A 15627-nucleotide genomic window follows, 5' to 3' on the forward strand; every position below is an offset into this window, starting at 1 on the left:
AGCTCCTCTGTGCATCGCTGCTGCATGTGTCATAAATGTCATTTCACTTCTTACTCTGATGACCATAAAAATATTGACCAATAAATAGAAATTCATTCATTCATTTTCTGTACCACTTATCCTGCACCCATGGTTGTAGCTGGGCTTGGGCGATAGGCAAGATGTTACCCACAATGGTGGTAATTTTCATCTGGATTCAAGAATCATCCTATTTTCTCTAAAATAAGAAAAAAAATTATTTTCAAAGAAACACCGTTAGCCTGGTTGCGTATGGTCAGGATTATGTTATGGTTGTTGAAAGGATGAACTCCAATTACTGAATTTTAGTGCATATTTCAAGTGTTGATATGCACACAGACTTAATCAAGAAATAGATATTGGAAATCCTGGGTTGGCTTTTTTCTTTTTCAAAGAGAGGTAAAGTAGGTCTTAATCAGTCAGATAGAGTGAGGATTTCACTCAAAATGAAATATAAAAACAGGAGTCCGACTTGTCAGAAGGACATAAAGAGAAGCTAGTCACAACTGAGCATCTCTTGTTGCTGTGCTAAATTCAAATGTGAGTTTTAAGAATGGCATTCAGAAAAAGAAGGATTTGCATTGATGGTCCTGCCTTGATATGGTGCCTAACATATTAATATATTTATATTTATTAATCAATATTCTTCTGTACCAGCTTTGATGGACAGAATTAATCAGAAAATGAAACAGACGGTCTGATTCTTGAAGCGCAAGTACTTTGAGGATCTATGTTTTCATCTGAGGCCCATTAGAGAGGAGATGGATAATACAAAAATAGCATTTTATGCATATTTTCTTATTAGTTTGGGCTAAAATTTGTACTGATCCCTTGACTTTTTTAAATATTGCATTTGAATTGATGAAGGGAGGCAGTGATGTCCATTCCTTTAGTGTGACAAAGGGTTTTAAATCAGTTTCAGGACAAGAAACTAATGAAAACTATGAAATATTCTAAAAATTGACCCCATCAAATTACAAGACCTCAATAAACCACACAAATGAAATGAACTCTGAGACTAAAATGTCAATCTTAAAAGTGAAATTTGTGCAGAATTGATGAATGCCTTTGACCCGTATGCATAATATCAGGGTCCTAATCAACCAAACAGTTAAGTTTTGGCTCTCACATTTTCATGTATAACTGAATTTTCTACATTTAGTCAAGTCAAACCTTCTTTGTTAGCTGTAATAAGCTAATGGAGAGCAGTACATGTCAGGCGCTGTTTGAGTTCTGTACCTGAGTGGCAAGGCTGGAGATGTCCACAACTGTGACACAGTTCGCACAGCTTGCCCACACTGAGTCATCCAGCACCAACAGCGTTTTCACTGGTTCTGTACCCAAGTGGACACTTCTGCAAGAATCAAGGTCCCAGAGGTCATCTGAAAAAAACAACAACCAAAAAACAGACAAATATGATAAATATAGGGAAATAAATATACTTGAAAACGACAAGTTAAAAGCTACAGTCAATCTCCAGTTGAATTATCAAGGAAAATAATTAAAACACACAATACCTAGTTATAAAGGATAGGAAATCATCACATATCAACCCCATTTCATTCTTGTTATTCCAAATCTCATCTTTACTGTTAACAAGTAACACTATCAACAGTCCGCAATAAGATTAAACTTTTTGTGGAAATTGCAAATACGAAATGCTAACCCTGATCTAACTTGTTCAGAGATGAGGAGGAGGCTACAGAGGTCTGATTACTTCACCTCTTTCCTTCTTGCCCCATTTTTTAAAATCATTCTCAGACTTGTGGTCTTTATGGCCAGCTAGGTTTATCAGATGTTGTGCAAAGCAACAAAGACTTTATACAACTTCTAGCACCCACAGTAGTCCTCTAAATATACTGAGATCTGTGAAAAGACTGGGAAAATAAGATTTACCCCTGGTGGTGTACACTCTTGGGGGTCCCCTGTTTGGGGCTGATAGCTCAAATCTCTTTCAGAAAGCTCTCCTTTAACTTCACACCAGCAAAGAGGTTGCTTTATTGGTTTTTCCATTACATGGTATCAGATTTCACTCATCTCAACATAGCCTTGCTTTTGGCACCAGGTCATCTCATTGCCCCCACCATCTCTGAGTCCAATGAAACACTTTTTCTGGAGATGATTTTTCTTTACGAGCCAAGTTTGAATAATGAAACAGTGGACGTGAGTCAATCAGACAATTTCAGTGCGACCAGATCAGCACAGACCCCTGCAGACTCCAATGCAACAGTTCCAACTGCAAATCTTTCATGTCATTTATCTGGCCCATTGCCTTTAAAAAAATTAACTGCAGTTAATTCAGACCGGGCCCCGAAGCAACCTTCCCATCAGGCCAGCGGTGAACCTCCAGTATTATAACTTCAGTGGTGGTCTCTTAATTCCAGGTAGGTAGGTCCCGGTTCGCTCCTGGACATACACACAGAATTACTGCCCTGCTGCAGTCCATTTGCATCTGCTGAAAAGACGAAACGATGTACACTGGGGATCGGCAAAGCATTCAACACGGTGCTCTCCACTCTGCAAGGGGATTAACTGCTGACTCAAGCAGCAATGCCTTCCACCTCCTGCTGGCTCCTGCTGTGTTTGCAGTCGCCAGATATGAGTTATATTCTACTCTAAAATCAAGCAGTCCTTGGAATAAAACATATAATGATTTGGTCGATGGATGCTGCTCAGTAATGATTCTAGTGACGATTTACTGGGATCAATCAGTGTTCTACTGGGTTCTTATAAATTTTTGTTTCGCTTGCCTGGAACCTCAACCAAATAATAGGTTCTACCCCTAATGGAAAACTTGGACAACAGCTATAAATTGGGCTTATGTGGACAGTCACCTTTGGTGTCATGCTTCTCTGAAGCGATGAGAATTCAGAAGCAACCCAATCAGACACCTAAAATCTTAACTAATAACCTCTGGACAAGAATTATCTGCCTTGAGGAAAGCCAATGAAGCAAAAGAATCATTTGATTCAAAGAGTTAAACTGGCCTGAAACAAAATACACTGGTTGAGGCCAACCCCAGATTTGGGCCACATGCATATATTTTTCTGACCCATGATGTGCTCAGTTCTCCAAACCATTTCTGCCTTACACTGTGAGTGTTAGCTCAAACATCAGTGACCCTGAGCTGTACTACTGTGTGCTTTTATCGGGTTAATGCTGGCCACAGTCATTGGTTTAGAACTGAATAATTGTTACATAACTCCCCAGATCTAAACCGATTTTGAACCTGAATACAGATAATCTGGCTGGTCATCAGCAGACACTGGAAATATCAAACGGATCACACATAAATGCTACCTTGATAATAATGCATTATCTGATGAAATCTGATGATATGCAGCCTCAAACTGCAGCTCCATTAGACAGCACTGATTTGGATGATATTCAGTAGATTTTATACATAGTTATTAGTAAACACCTTCTGCAGCACATGTGCAGTTGGTTTGCTTGAATCAAAGCAAAGAACGGCATTTTAAGACATGTTTTAAAATGTCATGTGGAGATTAGCTTCAAGGTTAACGGAATGATGCAAACTGGGGTCGACACTAGGGATGGTGCCTATAGGACTGCGAGCCTGGGGCAGGGTTTACGTTCAAGGGGTTTCTGGTGTAAGGTGTACCCTTGTTAGTTTTTGTTAAGGTCTTGAGGAATAAAGTTTGAACTTGCCTTTGTCTCTATTATCTTTCCTCATTCCGCCACACCTTGGTAACTGTATATCATACAAGTATTATCTGGTCCTACGACATGTAGGGATGTGAACGACAGTGCAGCAGGTTGAAATGTTAGGCCTTGTGACACGCAAGGGTTGTGATGATAACAATGAAGGGCCTACACATGAATTTTTCTAGTGTTTTCTTCTCAGTTCTCTTTTTTTCTTTCTGAACTTTGGTACTTAATCAATGCGAAATAAAGCGGACCTCCTTCTTTTGAGTTAATCACAGGCCGCACATTGCAGCTCCCAAAGAAGCACATTACGAAGTAAGTAAGCATTTTCTTCGCTATGCATTAATGAAGCAAAATTAGAGAAGGGTGTGCACCCAGCCATTTAATTAACATTTTGAGTTGTTTATTTTTGCCTTTCATTGCTTTTCTGACTTCCACAGGTTAATTGGTTGGCATGATGTAAAGGTCACTTTTCCGTCTTTTAAAAATATGACTCTGATAAAATGTCCCTCGAGTCCACAACACAAAGCAAGGTAATGCCAGGGCTTTTCTTTGCTTTGCACATAGGCTTGTCACACCCAAACCAAACACCTCAGACTTGCTTTGCTAAATACTTTCCCCAGGAGTTGTCACTATGTTTGATGTGGGTTTCTCTCCACAAGTAAAGCTGGTGCGCATGAATGGCAAAACAACAATATGCTGAGTGTATTCATATGCCTCCTTACATGAGTCTCAGCCTCCGTGTTTCCTGGCTGTTGCTGACATGTTTTTGACATGTGGCGCCTCACCAGTCAAGGACAAAACGCATAAACTGATTCTACAAAACACAGTTCCCGGAACCCTCCATTGCTTTTCCATAGAGTAGGGGTGAATAACAATATTTTATCTGTATGCGGATGCTGGGCGTAATTAATCATCCTTTTTTCTCAGGAGCAGAGGGGGAGCACACAGGAAGGCAGGCGGATTGACATATTACTGTGTTCAGGTAAGAGGAACCCCATGATTGTGCAACACTGACTGTAAAGCCCACAAGCCGCCACTAAGAAGTGTTACATGACATGCAATCGACCTTGTGGCAAAGCGATACTTCCATACTGCTGTCGTTGAAAGGCACAAGGAGAAAGAACTGTATGAGTGCAAAGAGAAAGTGATAAGATTAATTGTGAAAGTGAAAGTAAAATTGAGGCGCCGCTTCATGGTTTTACATTCTGTTTGTCAATGGATTTACTGGAAAAAAATAAATAAAACATCGCATTGGAACCTATTTTGAAAAGATTAAGAGCTAATTATTCTCATCACAAACACATAGTTTGAAATGTATCTATTAAATATTTTCAATGAATATTAAAAATGTAAAATTATAACAAAATTTAGAATGTTGTAATATCTTCACATTAAATATGATAACACTTTCTTAAATAAAAATCACTGAATTTGGGCATTCTCTGGCCTTACCTCATCTATGCATGCACATTGCCTCTCAAATAATGTTTGTAGAAAGATTAATCATACACCATGACCTTCTACAACTTGTGGAATGTCTTTCATGCCAGTGCGTGACAGAATTATTCTTGCTGATTGGACAAAAAACTGCAGGGTGAGGCAGGCAGTAATGTGCCACACCTGAAGGGGGAGTATGTGAGCTGCCAGGTGCTTGTTGCGGCCGTCCCTTTGCAATATAGAGTAAGATAAATAAGATAAATAAATAAAAAAATAAGGACGACTTTTCCAACAAAGCATCAGAACTTTTCATTATAAAGAACAGGCACATGGCCTTTGAATAAAAATAAAGGCAAGACCACAAATGGTTGTCATTTTTTGAAAAAATATGAGACTAGACTAAGTTAAAAAAAAATAATAAGAAGAAAAAACATTGACCTTAAGAGAATAATTCTCTTCTTTTTCTTGTTATTCTCTTGATGAGCAACTTGTATTAAAATGGATTAAAGCACCAGAATTTAAAGTTCTGAAAAACAAATGTAAGTTCTTTCTGGGCTAAATACGTTCCTCAGTATTTGTTGGTGTGTATTCGTGTCATTTTGAGAGCGAGAAGAATGGCGATGAGATATGAAACCTTACCACTTTGAATATGGAATAGTCAAGGAAGATACTCTTTTGAATTCTTACAATTGAAACTCTGATTCCAAGGGGTCAATGTCCAACCAGCCCTGAAAATCATCGAACACCATCGTTCAATAAAGTTATCTGACATTACTTTAAATTAAATGGACTTTGACTTACCGAGCCATCTTTTTAACTTATATTTATATCTTACTCAGATTCGGCTTCACACTAATGTAAAGAGGGTTAGGGTTTTCTTTTCGGGCAAAATGCTTTCTGATGTGCGGGGGCGGGGACACTTGCTCATTAATTTGGGGAATTTCTTGTAATTATTACAGGTTTCTAGATTATGTTTTGAAAATTTTCAGACAGACTCTTGGGTGAAAACCAGAAAACCTGGAGTAAATCCACGACGAAATGGGCAAGAAAATGCCATCTCCATACACAATCAACCTGTTGTGATCAAACCAGGGACCCTCATCCTGTGAGGTGAAAGTGCTAACCACTGCGCCACTACACTGCCACAAAATCATGACAAATAAACCAAAACGCCCACATCACATTCAAGTTACTGTGTATCATACGCAGGGTAAATATAATACCTTCTCTTTCCTAAAGCCAATCTCTTATGGGGTGAAAAGAATGACTGTCACAGACATCAACTGTCTGTCACTGTTACAACAGAGCAACCTTGGAGGTACCTTACCACTCTTATTTCGTCCATAAACCATCAATGTCCCGTTCCTGAGGCCTGCGAACAGGAAGCAGGAAGAGTGCTTCAGGCAGAGCACGGGGCAGCCCTCAGCATTGTGGAGCGTCAGCAGACAGTGTGCAGCTGTGTCCAAGCTACCATAGACCAGGATTCTAGAGGAAGAAAACCAGCAGAAGCCAACATGATAAATGGGTGTCATTTGAAATGACGGAGTGGCTCGTTTTCATGCGGTTTGATTTAACAGTGCACTTTGGAGCAAAGCATTGTGTATGTGCAACCACTCTGTCTTTCTCATGTTTGAAATGCCATCTGAACTTCACTGCATTTTATTGTTGTGTTCAGAATGACAAATGTACATCATTGTTAGTTTCTCTGGGAGAGGAAAATATGAAGCCTCATCGAAGCTGACAGCATTTTCTGTAAGCTAAAATGCTGAGCTATTATTTCATTTGACTCATTTTTCTTCAGGAAGAGAATGACTAAGCATAAACACTGACATGTGTCTGATTTAGGCTCTTCTTTGGAAGATTCAATATTACTCTTAATGGAATCAGGACGCATGAAGCTTAGATCTCAAAAATCCAGAGTTTTCACTCTCCCTAAAATTAACAGGGATTCCGAAATTAATCTTATCATCCATGATAAACAGAAGGATCAGAAGGTTTATTGATTGGAAAATGAAAGACTGATCTGAACAGTGTAGTATGAGTATTGATGTGGCACCTCTGTATCAAATCGGATTCCTTACTTTGATTAAATAGTGACAGGCGAATCTATACTGCGAGAAATATCAGGGGAGCATAGAAGCAAATGAATGAGGAGATTATTTAGACAAAAGGTGCATTGAGAACAATGAGTATTCGGAGAGAATCGCATCTGTGCTCTCTGTTCTTAATTTCTCACCATAAATCATATTTCCATTAAATCGAATTTTTTCTCATTCTTATCAACACTGTCACGCCCCGCGCATCAGCCAGCCCACCCCCCACCCCCCGTGTCTCTGCACATAATTGCAGGAGTAGAGATGAGTACTGGCATCACGAACACCAGCTGCAGCTCATTTCTACCATTCCACTGATACTGCAGCACAAACTCATGAACCCTTCTCTGCCTCAACCCTTGCCTGACCCCAGGCCAGAGAACTCAGACCCTCTGCTTTGTCAGTTGCCATCATCAGCTAGACTCAGGTACTCTCCTCCAAACTCCCCTTCTCCTTTCAGATATGGTGCATGGTCAATCAAAAAACAGTTTCAGGCAGTCTGAGCTGAACTATATATTTTCTGTAAAGGGTGTTAGAGGTGTGCGATGAGCTTTGAGGCCCTTTTTTTCTTTGATTTTGTGAGTGTGTCACAGGTTATATCACTCAGCAATGACTAGCCTCGATAAACACAGATATTTTGACACAGCATCAATACATTGTGGTAGTGCAGGAGGTAGAGCAATCGTCTTTTGAACCGACCATTCCTAGTTTGATTCCCGGCTCCTCCTAGTGTGTCAAAGTGTTGATGAGCAAGACACTGAACCCCTCACTGGCGGTGGACGGCAGCCTACTGCTCATGGTTCATCTATGATGGGTTAATTGCAGAGAATTAATTGACGGATTAATAAAGGATAAATTATTATGAACCACAACCAGATAAGGAGAGTGGTTCAGTGTCTTGCTGAAAAACACTTTGACAGGCTAAGAGTAGCGTGAGAATCGAATGAGGAATGTTCACTTCCAAGGACGACCGCTCAAACTCCCTGCGCCACACAACCCCAGTGACGCCCCTGCTGGCCTTAACCCCATTAACAATCTCCCAGCAATCCCCTTGCTTCTAGTCAGTGTCAGTCACCAGAGGTCACTATTTATTTAAGACTTAATAACCACATAATGTTCAATCTTTTCCAAAGATCATTTTACAGGTCTTTTCCAAGCCCTTTTCAGCAACAGTATAGCTGGAGTGACAGACAGGGGTTGAACCCTACATTCATATATTCTACTTGGTGGAAGTGCTGAGAAGTCAGTCTTTATTAAGGCTGCAGCTATTTAGCATTTTATTAGAGCAATATAATTGATGTTCTGTAATATTTGGATGCAGGTCTAAATAAACAAAAACAACAACAACAAAAACTCTTATTATTAATAATAATAATAAGAGGATGAAAAAAAATTGCTCCTACAGATTGATACATGGATGATAAAGCAAGATGAAATTAAACAAGAGGAGCAAAAGAAACATTGCCATCATGAAATCCAAATGGTCTTCACAATGCATTTTTATTATGATACATTATTTCGTTTTTAATGTAACTTGTGACATAAAGTCCTTGTTTTGTGCATATGATCTTGGTGATATCTGTCTTCTTGTCATAATCTTTATCTGGTAACAACTGGACTTGACTTTCTTCCTTTGAAGGCATTTCACATCTTGTCTGATAGGCTTGCAGTTCAAATGGACTGTGGGGACTTTCTGAATATAACCCCCAGGGGTGGGGGCCGGTCTAAATTACAATGGGTTGTTATGCAAATTGAAGAGTTGTGTGGAAAATACATTAAAGGGGTGTTGTGGGTCTGGATTAAAATTTGAATCCAGATATGTCCTCAGAAGGTGTATCACCGAACGACACCCCCATTAACACAACAACCCCCTTTGACAATCAAGTCCAGTTACTATTAACTGGATTTAAGAGAACCCTTCATACACATAATAATTGTCCTGATCTTCCCAAGATATTTTTAATTTTAGGAATCTATTCCCGTCTTCAATATTTGTATCTTACCGTCCATCATCCAATCCTGCACAGATGATGGGGCCAATGCCTGGTGGGGCCTTTGGAGCTCCAGTCTCAACCTCCTGAGACACAGAAGGTTCCAGCACATATTCCAAACATCGGACAGCAGAGCCTACTTGGAGGCTCTTCACAGGCCTCGGCGTTGGTCGGTTGAGGGAAAATATCTCTATCTGTCCTTGAGAACCTTCATCTCCACCAGCCACCTGTGAGGATAAAGAAAAAAGAGGCTGAATACACCTTGATCGCCTATGTCAAGCGGCACGAGGAAAATAGTCATTCGATACAAAAAATAAGACTGTCGGAGTAGATAATGTTTCCAGCATATGTATATGAGGGAGGAAAAAAAATCAAATCAATTGTCCTTTCAGATCTTGTTTGCAGTCCCTCCACTTGTTTTCTACATGTCTTGGAATTTTAAACACATTATGCAACGGACTCACAATGTCCCTTTCTTGAACATCAAACAGCTTTCATAACTCTGCAATCTTTTAATCAAAGAGACATGAGCTGTTGTAAGTATTTGAAAGGTTCTGAGTTGCTTTAACAATAAAGGTTTTTACAAGATCAAGCGATATAGCCATTGCCATGGCAAACAAATCAGAGAAGCGTAATGTACATTCTTTTTTTTCAGATAATTAAACTGACAATTGATACAAACTTGTCCAAGGTCACTGAGAAATTGACACAGACATTGCTGTCACTGTTGTCAAGTACACCCAAGCATAAAAAACGAAATGTTGAGAGCTGAGGGCCTCCCCAATTAATGCCTGTAGATGTATCTCTTTTGAAGTGAAAGTAAGTCGTGAGGAAAAAGGACTCCCCGATGCTCAGTTCACAAGATGCAACTCCCAAAGTTGTCTGTTGTCTTCATGCAAGATAGCATGCTTTGTAGGTTTGGGTTAACACTCTGCATAACAGGGCTGATCCACAGGATCACTGAGATCGAGCCCCAAATGAGTCTGTCTACTATCCAAACTACAATTCTACACGAAATACAGAATATCTGCTCTTCAGCTAATCACTTTCTGCCCCTGGCTGTAAGCCCACAAAGGCTGTGAGGATGCATCATGTATTTTGGGCCATTTGCGCCAAATTTGGATTTACACGATTTTTATATCTTTCTATCAGCTGGAGGTTATTTTGTTATAAAACTTTATTTTTCCGATTGTCTGTTTTTCACCCCGACTGAAAGTGAAATGGAGTATTGCAGGACTGACTAAAATCACATTTTCTGGCATCACAACCAAAAAAATTGAAATAGCCTCCAGCTTCGACACAGAGATCTACTTATTTTAATGTGGTATGACATGAACTTCACATTCCCACACAATCATCACATTTGGGAACTGGCTAAACATTGTGAACCCAAGTGCAAATAACAACTCAATCAATTTTTATTAATTCTGTTTTGAAACACCTGTCTACACAAGTTGTGCATTACCTATTAAACTAACTATGGGCAACAAAAAAAAAAGTCACTTTGGATAAGGCTTTGCATAATTTTAAAATGTCGGCTTTCACATGTATTTTCTGCAATAAAATGCAGTAATGGAGAACCTGTATAATTAGGACAAATACTGACCCATCTTTATTTTTACATAAAATAACACATTTAAATAATGAAAAGATAGATGACGAAAGGTGCTAATAAAGAAAAACAAAAAAACAAGGGTTTCCTAGAAGACAAAAGAACAGTGACTGTGAGAAACTGGATCTCTGTATCTGACTGAAAACCAGCCAGGGATATTTCTGAGGAACTGATTTTACACAAGATCAGATCAGGTGTGCTTGGTCATACTCGATGAAAGCCACAGACTCAACATGGAAAAATGTGTTTGAACACCATAATGATCTCAGCCTTGCAAACAGGCAGGTGAGGTGTCGGGATGGAGCTACCAGATGTAAGCTGTCACTGCTCTGAGGACATATTGTTTGGTGTGAACTTTGAACAACCTCAGACAGATGTATAATCATACTGAGTCTTTCACAGCCGTCCACATACCCCACAGGCTGTATCCAGCTCAATAGAGCCTTGATTTCATTTGCACCACATTCATTTGGCCTTGCATTAGCCTGTCAATGCCTCCGCTAAGGAGAATAAGAAAAGATGGAACCCTTCACCCTATCTCTGACGCAATTTCTAATTATCATTACATGTTTCTGAGGATTTTTTGTGATATTATGTACTACTCGTGTGTAATGTCCACACACACACACACACACACACACATACACACACACACACATGTCTTTATACATATAAGTATAATGTACATACATGTATATGTATACACACACATATATATTTACTGATTATAATGCAGCCTCAGGGCAGCAAAACTTTTGCCAAAACCAAACATGCAAATAACCAGATTTACCCGGATCGGTCGAGGCTCAGGTAAACAATGACTGCCATTGGTACCGATGACCTACAGGGAACAAATGGAAACTGGGCTACTGTAGGTCAAAGAAAGAGAGGAGGAAGGCGTGTTCGGAAGCAGAGAGAGAAGAGGAAAGGCAAGAGTCTGGGACTGAGAGTAGGGACTTTGAATATTGGGACTACGACAGGAAAAGGTAGAGGGTTGGTCAACATGATGCAGAGAAGGAGAGGGGATATACTGCGTGTCCAGGAGACCAGGTGGAAAGGTAGTAAGGTCAGAAGCTTAGGAGCATGCTTTAAGTTATACTATCATGGTACTGACAAAAAGAGAAACGGAGTAGGAGTTATCTTGAAGGGGGGGTTTGTTAGGAATGTTCTGGAAGTGAAAAGAATGTCAGATAGATTTATGAGTCTGAAATTGGAAATTGAAGTTGTGATGCTCAATGTTGTTAGTGGCTTTGCGCCGCAGGTGGGATGTGAATTTGAAGAGAAGGAGAAGTTCTGGAATGAGCTAGATGAAGTGATGCAGAATATCCCCAGAGATGAGAGGGTGGAAATTGGTGCAGACTTCAATGGGAATATTAGTGCAGGCAATACAAGGGATGAAGAAGTGATGGGTAGATTTGGTATACAGGATAGGAACGCAGAGGGACAGTTGATGGTACATTTTACTAAGGGATGGAAATGACTGTAGTGAATACTTTTTTCCAGAAGACAGGAACATAGGGTAACTTGTAAGTGTGGAGGTAGGAGCATTGAGGTAGAGTACATCTTGTATAGACGAGAAAGAGATCAGTACCGGCAAAGTAGTTGTAGGTGAGAGTGTAGCCAGACAGCATAGTATGGTGGTTTGTAGGATTACTCTGGTGACAAGGAAGATCAAAAGGGCAAAGGCAGAGCAGAGGACAAAGTGGTGGAAGCTGGAAAGGCAGGAGTGTTGTATGGTTTTTCAGGGAGGAGTTGAGAAAGGCTCTGGGTGGTCACGGAGAGTTTCTAGATGATTGGACAACTACCTGCAGGTAGGAAAATACTTGGTGTGTCATCTGGAAGGAAAGTAGATAAGGAGACTTGGTGGAGGAATGAGGAAGTGCAGGAGTATATACAGAGAAAGGGGTTAGCAAAGAAGAAGTGGGACACTGAGAGAACTGAAGAGAACAGACAGGAGTACAAGGAGATACAACGTAAGGAAAGATGGAGGTAGCAAAGCCAAAAGACAGGGCGTACAAATACTTGTATGCTCAGTTTGACAGTAAGGAGGGAGAGAATGATCTATACAGGTTGGCGAAACAGAGAAATAACGATAGACAGGATGTACAACAGGTCCCGGTGACTTAGGATAGAGAGGGAAATGTATTGACAAATGCTAGAAGAGTAATGGGAAGATGGAAAGAGTGCTTTGAACAGCTGATGAACGTGGAAAACGAAAGAGAGGCAAGAGTAGATGAGATGACTATTGTATACCACAAAGTAGCAGAGATTCGTAAAAGTGAAGTGAGGAAGGCATGGAAGAGGATGCAGAATGGAAAGGCAGTTGGTCCTGATTATGTACCTGTGGACGTGTGGAAGTGTCAGCGAAGGAGAGGCAGCGATAGAGTTTCTGACTAGTTTATTCAACGGGATCTTAGAGAGTGAGAAGATGCCTGAAAAAGTGTCATGGTGCCCATTTTTAAGAATAAGGGGGATGTGTAGAATTGTGGCAACTATAGAGGGATAAGGTTGATGAGCCATACAATGAAGTTATGGGAAATAGTAGTGGAAACAAGACTGAGAGCAGAAGTCAGCATTTGTGAACTGCAGTATGGCTTCATGCCTGGAAAGAGTACTTCAGATGCAGAATTTGCTTTGAGAATTCTAACAGAGAAGTGCAGAGAAGGCCAGAGGGAGCTACGTTGTGTTTTTGTAGACCTACAAAAAGCGTATGACAGGGTGTCAAGAGAGGAGCTCTGGTATCGTATTGTATTGAATTGTTAGGATTTCAGGTACTTGGGGTCAACAGTCCAGAGCAATGGAGAGTGTGGAAAATAGGTGAAGAGAAGGCTTCAAGCAGGTTGGGATGGGTGGAGAAAGTGTCAGGGGTACTATGCGATAGAAGACTATCAGCCAGAATGAAAGGAAAGGTGTACAAGACAGTGGTGAGACCAGCGATGCTGTATGACCTAGAAACAGTTCCAATGACAAAAAGACAGGAGGTCGACCTAGAAGGTCGCAGGGATGAAAATATTGAGGTTCTCTTTGGGAATGACAAGGATGGATAGGATCAGGAATGATTCTATCAGTGGAACGGCTCATGTTAGATGTTTTGGAGAGAAGGTCAAAGAAGCCAGACTGAGATGGTTTGGTCATGTACAGAGGAGGGAGAGGGAATATATTGGTAGACGGATGCTGGAATAGGAGCTGCCAAGCAGGAGGTCTCAAGGAAGACCAAGGAGAAGATATATGGACATTGTGAGAGAGGATATGAAAGTAGTTGGTATGAGAGAGGAGGATACAGACAATAGGGTTAGATGGAGAGGGTTGATTTGCTATGGCGACCCCTGAAGGGAAAAGCCAAAAAGAGAAGAAAAAGATATTTACTGATTATACTGCTTTCTGCAATATGCTGAAGATTTGCTCCCTGTATAAATATGACTTGAGCTAATTATTGTCTTTAGCTAGTCTACACACTCACCCTTATTTGGATGCAATCATTTGTTTGATTTGTATCTGTGTGCAGAATCTGGACAGGAGAGATCCTGTGGGCTCTTGACAATGGGCCAGAAAAAATAATGGTCTGTTGCACAGGGTGAAAAGATAGGGAGGAGTTATCGTGCAGCTCAGAGTTAGAAAAAAAAAAAAAAAAAAAAGGAAAAAGCTAGTTTTAAATGACTTTCTGTAAGCACAGCCAGTGGCAGGACCCCACCTCACCCAGATTTTTCCAAATAATACCTTCATATGTCTACCTATGCATCCAAATTCCATGACATATAAACAATTATTGCCATCATCGGACTTGTGCAACATAGTTGCCTTTCTTTTTTAGTAATTTCTTTTTACGGCTCGAAGAACAGTGTCCTGACAGTCATCACTTTCTAACGAGAGAAGCAGATATTTGGAGGCAGGTCCCGGACAGATTCTGGCTAGAGGGAATCAAAAACTTCCCAAACAGTATTTATTTTGACAGTATTAATTAAATTGGCCCAGGTGCAGGGAGCAAGTGCATGGAAGCGATGATGACAGTCTGCTCAAATGGATTCACAATCCTGAGGAGCCAAAATCCTCTGTTGCAGGTCCCGGCGTGCAACGGATATCTTTCAAGGTTCCTACCACTGACCTTCACTGGCGGCAAGACATGAAGAACATAAAGGCAGATGAAATGAAATGCAGACTCTGTAAAAATGAAAAGCAGGATGTTTGGAAAAGTGGGACAAGGAAGGTGAAGGCAAACAGGGAAACACTGGGGTATCAGGGTGATTAGACACAATGTCATTACTCTGATCAAAGCACAGAAATCCCCACAGCCCAACTTACTTTAATATGATTAGTGTCATCCCCTATTTGACAAGCTTGCCAAGGACTGGGGGCGGGAAAGATCGGCCACTAATTAATCTTGCTGGCTCTGCAAAGGTCTACTACTTTTTCAGTAGATTCCGCTTTGTTTTGCTTTACATATTATACCCTACATTGGCTACACTGTATTGAAAATGCTGTGCAAAATAGAAATGTAAAAAAAAAGCTGTGACTCTTCTTTCTCAGTCTGCCGGATTTTACTAAACTGTACAAAAATATCATTACTATAATCCTGAAAACTATTTCACCCATCGGGTTCATATGCCAAAAGACTTTCTGCATGTAGTGCTGTTGATCTAATTAGTTGGAAAAAGAAAAAGAAAATAAATAATAAATCAAATAAAACTGGACATTGAATTTGACTTACACACAGTCAGGTTGGCAAACTGAAAAAGAAATCAAATGTAAAAAAATAACTGAAAGGCTACAAACGCTGTACTTGTAAACACTGTAATAGAATGTAATGTAA

General features: G+C 40.2%; 1 protein-coding gene across 7 annotated transcripts in view; it reads right to left on the reverse strand.

Annotated features, from left to right (window-relative positions):
* Nucleotides 1-15627, reverse strand: part of arhgef10la (Rho guanine nucleotide exchange factor (GEF) 10-like a) — a 154621-nt gene that overhangs the window by 19130 nt on the left and 119864 nt on the right. For all 7 annotated transcript variants that reach the window (XM_086149999.1, XM_086149994.1, XM_086149998.1 and 4 more), the window contains 3 exons: nt 9221-9435; nt 6452-6609; nt 1258-1400 (listed from right to left, as the gene is read on the reverse strand). In XM_086149999.1, the coding sequence (XP_086006125.1) occupies nt 1258-1400; nt 6452-6609; nt 9221-9435 (516 nt within the window). The remainder of the gene's footprint in view (nt 1-1257; nt 1401-6451; nt 6610-9220; nt 9436-15627) is intronic.

The sequence above is a fragment of the Fistularia commersonii genome, chromosome 7, assembly GCF_037954325.1.
Source record: "Fistularia commersonii isolate RoL2024-O1a breed Wild chromosome 7, RoL_Fcom_v1.0, whole genome shotgun sequence".
NCBI classification, from domain to species: domain Eukaryota; kingdom Metazoa; phylum Chordata; class Actinopteri; order Syngnathiformes; family Fistulariidae; genus Fistularia; species Fistularia commersonii.